A 12,086-nucleotide genomic window follows, 5' to 3' on the forward strand; every position below is an offset into this window, starting at 1 on the left:
TCAAGATCAGGTACTGTTTAGAACCAACCAACCACAAAAAGGCGGAAGGGGGAAGAAAGTGCTATTGAAAAGATTTTTCCCTTTGTAACTATTAAATATTTGGGAGGAAGATACTTTGAGACTATTCAAATATTCTGTTTCTGCTTAAACTTTCACCCACTGATTTAAGCATCTGTCAGTAGCTCTTTCCTGAAACTAACCAGCTGCAAGAGGTGGAAGAACTACACCTTCCTCTATTTTATTTAATCCATAAAGGCTCACAAATAGAACTTGGCAACTAAGCCCAACAAAGGTAGGAAACATTAGTTACTGTAACCTATTTAGTGATTATTTTATTTTATATATGTTTTTAAAGTGTATTTATTTTGAGAGGCAGAGACAGGACAAGTGGGGAGGGGAAGAGAGTAAGGGAGAGAGAGAATCCCAAGCAGGCTCTGCGCTGCCAGTGCAGAGCCTGATGCGGGGCTCGAACTCATGAACCTGTGAGATCATGACCTCAGCTGAAACCAAGAGTCAGATGCTTAAGCAACTGAGCTACCCAGGTGCCCCTTTAGTGATTATTTTAAGTACCACCAGTGAGTTAAATATTATCTGAATGAGACTGCAAACAGTACTGACCATGCTACCTTGGACTCATTTTGGGGGAAAAGAAACCCACCTCTTTGGGAGTTTTATATCCATCTCGTAGAAAGCGACAGCAACCATAACGACCCTGGAAACCCAAAGAAAAGAAACAGTGGAAGCATGCACATTGGTATAGCCATATAGTCCATCAAATACAGTCTTTGCAAGAGCTACATGTGCCAATCTATCACCAATACAGATACAGTATTTAAAAAATAATAAAATATAATCTAAAAAAACCTTTGATAACAGCCCAGTAGCAGAAACTGATTTCAGAAATCAATGTGTGTTCAAGTGAGGGCTAAGTTACAGGCTCTTCCCTAAAGCAGAGTTTCTAATAACTCTTTCATCACTTTCCACCATAGGATAAGTCTGTAACAGCCCAATTACTATGTGGGCTGTTCACACAGCTCATAAGAGATGAGAGGCTCAAAAAAAAGACAATATATTTTTAAAATTTTGATAATTTGAGACTTAGACAAGAGTTGCAAAAACAGTACAGAGAGTCACCACTACCCTTCAATCACTGTCCCTTTATATTAACTTCTTACATAACCACAGAACATGAATAAAAACTAAAAAATTAACCTTGGCACAAGACTATTAACCAAAGTACAGAACTTATTTGGACTTTGCCAGTTTTTCCTTCTTTCTTTTTAAATATTTGTTTTTGAGAGAGAGAGCAAGTGAGTGCACAAGTGAGCAATGGGCAGAGAGAGAGAGAGAGAGAGAGAGGGAGACACAGAATCTGAAGCAGGCTCCAGGCTCTGTGCTGACAGCTCAGAACCCATGATCTGCAAGATCATGACCTGAGCTGAACTCGGACGCTTAACTGACTGAGCCACCCAGACGCCCTGCCAGTTTTTCCACTAACGGCTTTGTTTTTTCTTGTCCCATATCCATTTTAGGATCCCATTCCATTTAGTTGTCATGTCTCATTAGTCTCTTCCAGTCTGTGATAGTTCCTCAGTCTTTCCTTGTCTTTCATCACCTTGACAGTTTTGAAGAGCTCATCAGTTATTTTGTAGAATGGCCCTCAATTTGGTTTTGTCTGATGTTTTCCCATGACTGAGATTACGCGTTATTTGCATGGATACCACACTGGCGCTGTGCACTTCTCAGTGCACTGTATCTGGGGCCACATGATGTCAATATGCTTTATTACTGGTGGTGTTAACCCTGATCATTTGGTTAAATCGCTGACTCAAGGCTCCCAAGAGGATTAATTTCTCTTTAAAGTCAAAGCCTTAAAGAAAAGAAGAGCACATATGGACATACCTGAAGCTTGGTGATGATTTCTTGCTTTGTAAGCTCCACCAACTGGCTATCTTCTACTGCAAAGGCTGGGAACGATATAACTGAAAGTAGACTAGCATCTACCTCTTTGGATGTTGAAGCCCGGGGGAGTAGTGAATTCAGGATAGACTAAAAAGAAAGAGGCAAATGTGGCACATTAGTAGTTAAGTTGGGATTATAAAACTAACAGCTTTAATTTCAAAAGATTTATGTGGAAAAGGATCATTCAGGAGAAAACCCAAAGATTATTCAATAATAATGATTCAATTATATTCAATATTGAATTCAATGATAATTCAATAATAATTTCTAAATGAGAGCTTAGAAAACTAGTTATTTGTGTAAATTATCCATTGTCTTAACACTGTTCTCAATACTTCCCAATCCTGGATCTTAAGCAGCTACTAATGGATGAATAATACACTAACATCATCTTGCCCATAGTCCCCTTGCTCCATTGGCCATTTAAGGGTAAAGATAAGAGAAAATGTAGCTGCTGAGAAGCAAGATGTGGAAGGCTCAGCTCCTCAACTGCTGACATTGATCTTTTCCAAGGAAAATTTCACATTTTAAAATTAGAAGATGAGTTTATATTCATTATGGGTATCTAATCAGAGTTTGAAGGCAAGGAGAAGGTCATCTTGCCAATGAGAAGAACGTTAATCTTTCAATACAGAGAGTAACCCTAAACAAAACTGAAGATATGTATTTTTGCCACTTAAACAGTCTAATCTCCAAACATCTCAGCCCAGAGCCAACTGGGGACAAAAGAATATTTCAAAGCCACTATCAAGAAGAACACTCAAAATCACTCACCTCTTGTTCTCTTGGCATATTTAGAAAAGGAGATATTCACGAGTAGAGCCCATAGACCCTTGATATGACAACAGTGGAGAATTCTGCACAGTATGGTGGGATCCCTTTACAACCATGGATGAGAGAACAGGACTGTGATCTATGTTATAGTTCATGCTATATCAGGCTTATCTCAGTATAGGAAGTTTGGATAAGACATTTTTGGCCCATGATAATAAATCAGATTATGTACTCTCAGGTCTTTTTATTCTAAAAGCCATGCTAATTCTGAGTCTGGGTAAGAATAAAATTTTCTATAATGTGGTCCATTATTCTCTTACCTGGCAGTGTTGTACTTCATCAGCCAGGACATGGATAACTGATTGGGGCCCACCTTTCACACCAAATAGGTCCAGTTCATCTAATGCTTCCAGGGCTGCCTGTGAAGGACAAAGAAAGAAAGACCATTTTTAGCAAGAGATATATTCTTCTCCCTGTACCCCAGTATCATATCAGTGCATATGAAGTCATTTTGAATATGCTCAGCAGAACAGAAAAAACAATGTAGCATTTTTTATTCCCAGGGGCCTCTGAGTTTTTCTTTACCTCCCATATTGTTCCAGAGACAGTTAAGATGGAGGTTGTAAACTTCTTTTCATGATAAAAACCCTCAACAAATTCAATATGGAAGAAACATACCTGAACATAATAAAGGCCATAAACAACAAACCCCACAGCTAACACTTGCTGTGATGAGCACTGGGTGATGTATGGAAGTTGAATCACTATTTTGTACACCAGAAACTAATATTACACTGTATGTTAACTAACTGGAATTCAAATAAAAACAAAAAAAACATTGAAAAATTGAAAGCTTTTCCTCTAAGATCAGGAGAAAGACAAGGATGCCCACTCTCACCACTCTTATTCAACATAATATTGGAAAATCCTAGCTAGAGCAATTAGGCAAGACAAAGAAAATGCATCCAAATTGGAAAGAAGTGGCAAAACTGTCATTATATGAAGATGATATAATCTTGTATATAGAAAATTGTAAACCTAACCCCAAACTGTTGGAACCAATCAGTGAATTCAGTAAAATTACATGATATAAAATTAACATACATTAGTTGTCTGTACATTAATGACAAAAAATCATCTGGAAAAAGAAATAAAGAAAACTATCCCATTCACAATAGCATCAAAAGCAATAAAATACTTAAGGATAAATTTAACCAAGTACAATGAAAACTACAATACTTTGATGTAAGAAATTAAAGACACAAACAAATGGAAAGATATTTCATGTTCAATGGATTAGAAGGAATAATATCGTTAAAATGTCCTTACTACCAAAAGCCATCTATAGATATGATGCAAGCCCTATCAAAATTCCAATGGCATTTGTCACGGAAATACAAAAACAATTCTAAAATTTGTATGGAACCACAAGACACCAAATAGCCAAAGCAATCATGAGAAAGAAGAACAAAGCTGGAGGCATTCATGCATCCTGATTTCAAACCATACTACAGGTTCTGGGAAGATGGCGGCGTAGGAGGACGCTGGGCTCACCGCGCGTCCTGCTGATCACTTAGATTCCACCTACACCTGCCTAAATAACCCACAAAACCGCCAGAGGATTAGCAGAACGGAGTCTCCAGAGCCAAGCGCAGACTAGAGGCCCACGGAAGAGGGTAGGAAGGGCGGCGAGGCGGTGCGCGCTCCACGGACTGGCGGGAGGGAGCCGGAGCAGAGGGGCGGCTCGCCGGCCAAGCAGAGTCCCTGAGTCTGGCTTGCAAAAGCGGAGGGGCCTGACGGACTGTGTTCCGACAGCAAGCGCGACTTAGTGTCTGGGAGGTCATAAGTTAACAGCTCTGCTCGGAAAGCGGGAAGGCTGGAAGACAAAGGAAGGGAGAGCTGCTGAGCCCCCGGACGACAGAGCTCAGTTTGGTGGGGAACAAAGGCGCTCGCCAGCGCCATCTCCTCCGCCCATCCCCCAGCCAAAAATCCCAAAGGGAACAGGTTCCTGCCAGGGAAACTGCTCGCTCCGCACAAACACCCAACTCTGTGCTTCTGCGGAGCCAAACCTCCGGCAGCGGATCTGACTCCCTCCCACTGCCACAGAGCCCCTCCTGAAGTGGATCACCTAAGGAGAAGAGAGCTAAGCCTGCCCCCTCGTCGCCGCGCACCTTGCCTACCCACCCCAGCTAATACGCCATATCCCCAGCATCACAAGCCTGGCAGGGTGCAAGTAGCCCAGACGGGCCACGCCACCCCACAGTGAATCCCGCCCCTAGGAGAGGGGAAGAGAAGGCACACACCAGTCTGACTGTGGCCCCAGCGGTGGGCTGGGGGCAGACATCAGGTCTGATTGCAGACCCGCCCACCAAATCCAGTTATACAACACAGCACAGGGGAAGTGCCCTGCAGGTCCTCACCACTCCAGGGACTATCCAAAATGACCAAACGGAAGAATTCCACTCAGAAGAATCTCCAGGAAATAACAACAGCTAATGAACTGATCAAAAAGGATTTAAATAATATAACAGAAAGTGAATTTAGAATAATGGTCATAAAATTAATCACTGGGCTTGAAAACAGTATACAGGACAGCAGACAATCTCTTGCTACAGAGATCAAGGGACTAAGGAACAGTCACGAGGAGCTGAAAAACGCTTTGAACGAAATGCATAACAAAATGGAAACCACCACGTCTCGGATTGAAGAGGCAGAGGAGAGAATAGGTGCACTAGAAGATAAAGTTATGGAAAAAGAGGAAGCTGAGAAAAAGAGAGATAAAAAAATCCAGGAGTATGAGGGGAAAATTAGAGAACTAAGTGATACACTAAAAAGAAATAATATATGCATAATTGGTACCCCAGAGGAAGAAGAGAGAGGGAAAGGTGCTGAAGGGATACTTGAAGAAATCATAGCTGAGAACTTCCCTGAACTGGGGAAGGAAAAAGGCATTGAAATCCAAGAGGCACAGAGAACTCCCTTCAGACGTAACTTGAATCGATCTTCTGCACGACATATCATAGTGAAACTGGCAAAATACAAGGATAAAGAGAAAATTCTGAAAGCAGCAAGGGGTAAACGTGCCCTCACATATAAAGGGAGACCTATAAGACTCGTGACTGATCTCTCTTTTGAAACTTGGCAGGCCAGAAAGAATTGGCACGAGATTTTCAGGGTGCTAGACAGAAAAAATATGCAGCCGAGAATCCTTTATCCAGCAAGTCTGTCATTTAGAATAGAAGGAGAGATAAAGGTCTTCCCAAAAAAACAAAAACTGAAGGAATTTGTCACCACTAAACCAGCCCTACAAGAGATCCTAAGGGGGACCCTGTGAGACAAAGTACCAGAGACATCGCTACAAGCATAAAACATCCAGACATCACAATGACTCTAAACCCGTATCTTTCTATAATAACACTGAATGTAAATGGATTAAATGCGCCAACCAAAAGACATAGGGTATCAGAATGGATAAAAAAACAAGACCCATCTATTTGCTGTCTACAAGAGACTCATTTTAGACCTGAGGACACCTTTAGATTGAGAGTGAGGGGATGGAGAACTATTTATCATGCGACTGGAAGCCAAAAGAAAGCTGGAGTAGCCATACTTATATCAGACAAACTAGACTCTAAATTAAAGGCTGTAACAAGAGATGAAGAAGGACATTATATAATAGTTACAGGGTCTATCCATCAGGAAGAGCTAACAATTATAAATGTCTATGCGCCGAACACCGGGGCCCCAAATATATAAAACAATTACTCATAAACATAAGCAACCTTATTGATAAGAATGTGGTAATTGCAGGGGACTTTAACACCCCACTTACAGAAATGGATAGATCATCTAGACACACGGTCAATAAAGAAACAAGGGCCCTGAATCACACATTGGATCAGATGGACTTGACAGATCTAGTTAGAACTCTGCATCCCAAAGCAACAGAATATACTTTCTTCTCCAGTGCACATGGAACATTCTCCAAGATAGATCACATACTGGGTCACAAAACAGCCCTTCATAAGTTTACAAGAATTGAAATTATACCATGCATACTTTCAGACCACAACGCTATGAAGCTTGAAATCAACCACAGAAAAAAGTCTGGAAAACCTCCAAAAGCATGGAGGTTAAAGAACACCCTACTAACGAATGAGTGGGTCAACCAGGCAATTAGAGAAGAAATTAAAAAATATATGGAAACAAATGAAAATGAAAATACAACAATCCAAACGCTTTGGGACGCAGCGAAGGCAGTCCTGAGAGGAAAATACATTGCAATCCAGGCCTATCTCAAGAAACAAAAAAAATCCCAAATACAAAATCTAACAGCACACCTAAAGGAAATAGAAGCAGAACAGCAAAGACACCCCAAACCCAGCAGAAGAAGAGAAATAATAAAGATCAGAGCAGAAATAAACAATATAGAATCTAAAAAAACTAGAGCAGATCAACGAAACCAAGAGTTGGTTTTTTGAAAAAATAAACAAAATTGACAAACCTCTAGCCAGGCTTCTCAAAAAGAAAAAGGAGATGACCCAAATAGATAAAAGCATGAATGAAAATGGAATTATTACAACCAATCCCTCAGAGATACAAACAATTATCAGGGAATACTATGAAAAATTATATGCCAACAAATTGGCCAACCTGGAAGAAATGGACAAATTCCTGAACACCCACACTCTTCCAAAACTCAATCAGGAGGAAATAGAAAGCTTGAACAGACCCATAACCAGCGAAGAAATTGAATCGGTTATCAAAAATCTCCCAACAAATAAGAGTCCAGGACCAGATGGCTTCCCAGGGGAGTTCTACCAGACGTTTAAAGCAGAGATAATACCTATCCTTCTCAAGCTATTCCAAGAAAAAGAAAGGGAAGGAAAACTTCCAGACTCATTCTATGAAGGCAGTATTACTTTTATTCCTAAACCAGACAGAGACCCAGTAAAAAAAGAGAACTACAGGCCAATATCCCTGATGAATATGGATGCAAAAATTCTCAATAAGATACTAGCAAATAGAATTCAACAGCATATAAAAAGAATTATTCACCATGATCACGTGGGATTCATTCCTGGGATGCAGGGCTGGTTCAACATTCGGAAATCAATCAACGTGATACATCACATTAACAACAAAAAAGATAAGAACCATATGATCCTGTCAATCGATGCAGAAAAGGCCTTCGACAAAATCCAGCACCCTTTCTTAATAAAAACCCTTGAGAAAGTCGGGATAGAAGGAACATACTTAAACATCATCAAAGCCATTTCTGAAAAGCCCACAGCTAACATCATCCTCAACGGGGAAAAACTGAGAACTTTTTCCCTGAGATCAGGAACACTACAGGGATGCCCACTCTCACCGCTGTTGTTTAACATAGTGCTGGACGTTCTAGCATCAGCAATCAGACAACAAAAGGAAATCAAAGGCATCAACATTGGCAAAGATGAAGTCAAGCTTTCACTTTTTGCAGATGACATGATATTATACATGGAAAATCCGATAGACTCCACCAAAAGTCTGCTAGAACTGATACATGAATTCAGCAAAGTTGCAGGATACAAAATCAATGTACAGAAATCAGTTGCATTCTTATACACGAGTAATGAAGCAACAGAAAGACAAATAAAGAAACTGATCCCATTCACAATTGCACCAAGAAGCATAAAATACCTAGGAATAAATCTAACCAAAGATGCAAAGGATCTGTATGCTGAAAACTATAGAAAGCTTATGAAGGTAATTGAAGAAGATTTAAAGAAATGGAAAGACATTCCCTGCTCATGGATTGGAAAAATAAATATTGTCAAAATGTCAATACTACCCAAAGCTATCTACACATTCAATGCAATCCCAATCAAAATTGCACCAGCATTCTTCTTGAAACTAGAACAAGCAATCCTAAAATTCATATGGAACCACAAAAGGCCCCGAATAGCCAAAGGAATTTTGAAGAAGAAGACCAAAGCAGGAGGCATCACAATCCCAGACTTTAGCCTCTACTACAAAGCTGTCATCATCAAGACAGCATGGTATTGGCACAAAAACAGACACACAGACCAATGGAATAGAATAGAAACCCCAGAACTAGACCCACAAACGTATGGCCAACTCATCTTTGACAAAGCAGGAAAGAACATCCAATGGAAAAAAGACAGCCTCTTTAACAAATGGTGCTGGGAGAACTGGACAGCAACATGCAGAAGGTTGAAACTAGACCACTTTCTCACACCATTCACAAAAATAAACTCAAAATGGATAAAGGACCTAAATGTGAGACAGGAAACCATCAAAACCTTAGAGGGGAAAGCAGGAAAAGACCTCTCTGACCTCAGCCGTAGCAATCTTTTACTCGACACATCCCCAAAGGCAAGGGAATTAAAAGCAAAAGTGAATTACTGGGACCTTATGAAGATAAAAAGCTTCTGCACAGCAAAGGAAACAACCAACAAAACTAAAAGGCAACCAACGGAATGGGAAAAGATATTTGCAAATGACATATCGGACAAAGGGCTAGTATCTAAAATCTATAAAGAGCTCACCAAACTCCACACCCGAAAAACAAATAACCCAGTGAAGAAATGGGCAGAAAACATGAATAGACACTTCTCTAAAGAAGACATCCGGATGGCCAACAGGCACATGAAAAGAAGTTCAGCGTCGCTCCTTATCAGGGAAATACAAATCAAAACCACACTGAGATATCACCTCACGCCAGTCAGAGTGGCCAAAATGAACAAATCAGGAGACTATAGATGCTGGAGAGGATGTGGAGAAACGGGAACCCTCTTGCACTATTGGTGGGAATGCAAATTGGTGCAGCCACTCTGGAAAGCAGTGTGGAGGTTCCTCAGAAAATTAAAAATAGACCTACCCTATGACCCAGCAATAGCACTGCTAGGAATTTATCCAAGGGATACAGGAGTACTGATGCATAGGGCCACTTGTACCCCAATGTTCATAGCAGCACTCTCAACAATAGCCAAATTATGGAAAGAGCCTAAATGTCCATCAACTGATGAATGGATAAAGAAATTGTGGTGTATATACACAATGGAATATTACGTGGCAATGAGAAAAAATGAAATATGGCCTTTTGTAGCAACACGGATGGAACTGGAGAGTGTGATGCTAAGTGAAATAAGCCATACAGAGAAAGACAGATACCATATGGTTTCACTCTTATGTGGATCCTGGGAAACTTAACAGGAACCCATGGGGGAGGGGAAGGAAAAAAAAAAGAGGTTAGAGTGGGAGAGAGCCAAAGCATAAGAGACTGTTAAAAACTGAGAACAAACTGAGGGTTGATGGGGGGTGGGAGGGAGGGGAGGGTGGGTGATGGGTATTGAGGAGGGCACCTTTTAGGATGAGCACTGGGTGTTCTATGGAAACCAATTTGTCAATAAATTTCATATATATATAAAAAAACCATACTACAAAGCTATAATAATTAAAATATTATGGTATGGGCATTAAAATAGACAAATAGACCAATGGAACAGAATAAAAGCCAGAAATAACCCTGCATTTACTGTCACTTAATATTTGACAAGGGAGCCAGGAACAGTCAATGCAGAAAGAATGGTCTTGAAGAGACAAATGTTGTTGGGAAAACTAGATAACTACATGCAGAAGAATGAAATTGGATCCCTACCTTATACCCTCACAATAATCAACTTAAAATGGACAAAACATAAGACCTGATACCATAAAAATTCTAGAAGAAAACATAGGAGAAAAACGTCTTTACACTGTCTTTGGCAATGATTTTTTTGGATATGACACCAAAAGCACAAGCAACAAAAGCAAAGATCAACAAGTGGTATTACATCAAACTAAAAAGTTTCTGCACAGAAAAAGATACAATTAAAAAAATGAACAGGCAACCTATGGAATAGGAGAAAATATTTACACACTGCATATCTGATAAGAGGTTAATATCCAAACTATGTAAAGAACTCATACAATTCAATAATAAGCAATTAAAAAATGAGCAGAGGAATTGAATATACATTTTTTCCAAAGAAGACATATGAACGGCCAATGGATACAAGAAAAAATGTCCAAAGTCATTAATTAACAGGGAAATACAAATCAAAACCACAACACAATATCACTTCACACCTGTAAGAATGGCTATTATCGGGTCACCTGCATGACTCGGTTAAGCAACCAACTCTTGATTTCGGCTCTGGTCATGATCTCGTGGTTTGTGGGTTTGAGCCCTGCATCAGGCTCATGAGGACAGTGCAGAGCCTGCTTGGGATTAATTCTCTCTCTCTCTCTACCTCCCTCTCTCTCTCTCTCTCTGCCCCTCCCTGGCACACACACTCACTCTCTCTCTCTCTCTCTCTCTCTCAAAATAAATAAATAAACTTAAAAGAATGGCTATTATCTAAAAGACAAGTGGTAACAACTTTTGGCGTCAGAATGTGGAGAGATGGGAAACCTTGTACACTGTTGGATGGATTGCAAATTGGTTCTGTCACTATAGAAAACACTATGGGGGTCCCACAAAAACTTAAAATAGGACTGTCATATGATCAACCCAGCAATTCCACTCTTGGGTATATATTCAAAAGAAATGAAAAGAGGATATCAAAGGGATATATGTACCCCCATGTTTATTGCAACATTATTCACAGAAGTCAATATATGGAAACACTAAGTGTCTGCCAACAGGTGAATGGGTAAAGAAGACGTGATACATATACACATACACACACACACACACACACACACACACACACACACACGTAATGGAATATTATTCAGCTATGAGAATGAAGGAAATCCTGCCTTTTTGTGACAATAGAGATGGACCTTGAGGGCATTATGTTAAGTGATATAAGGTAGACAGAGAAAGACAAATACTGTATTATATCACTTATATGTGTAACTTAAAAAGCCAAACTCCAAAAAACAGAGTAAAATGGTGGTTACCAGGGGCTGGGGGATGGAGGAATTGAGGAGATGTTGTTTAAAGGTACAAACTTGCAACCAGTAGATAAATAAGTTCTGGAGATCTAATGCACAGCATAGTGATTATAGACAACAATACTGTATTATCTAAGATTAAATATTAATTGTTCCTACCACAAAAAAGAAATGATAATTATATGATGTGATAGAGGTGTTACCTAACTCTTTGGTGGTAATCATATTATAATAAAAACATATCATTCAATATGTTGTGTACTTAAAACTTGCACAATGTTATATGTCAATTACATCTCAATAAAAATGCATTTAAAAAAGATATGACATAAGATAAAGTTATAGGATTATCAAGTCAAGCATCACACTTTAAAAATAATTTGAACATGGCACAGATGTACTTG

At 39.6% G+C, this 12,086-nt stretch overlaps 1 protein-coding gene across 6 annotated transcripts in view; it reads right to left on the reverse strand.

Moving 5' to 3' along the window:
- Positions 1 to 12,086, reverse strand: part of PHKA1 (phosphorylase kinase regulatory subunit alpha 1) — a 190,182-nt gene that overhangs the window by 139,045 nt on the left and 39,051 nt on the right. For all 6 annotated transcript variants that reach the window (XM_047843552.1, XM_047843549.1, XM_047843550.1 and 3 more), the window contains 3 exons: positions 3,057 to 3,155; positions 1,903 to 2,049; positions 659 to 712 (listed from right to left, as the gene is read on the reverse strand). In XM_047843552.1, coding sequence (XP_047699508.1) covers positions 659 to 712; positions 1,903 to 2,049; positions 3,057 to 3,155 — 300 coding nt within the window. The remainder of the gene's footprint in view (positions 1 to 658; positions 713 to 1,902; positions 2,050 to 3,056; positions 3,156 to 12,086) is intronic.

The sequence above is a fragment of the Prionailurus viverrinus genome, chromosome X, assembly GCF_022837055.1.
Source record: "Prionailurus viverrinus isolate Anna chromosome X, UM_Priviv_1.0, whole genome shotgun sequence".
Lineage (NCBI taxonomy): Eukaryota > Metazoa > Chordata > Mammalia > Carnivora > Felidae > Prionailurus > Prionailurus viverrinus.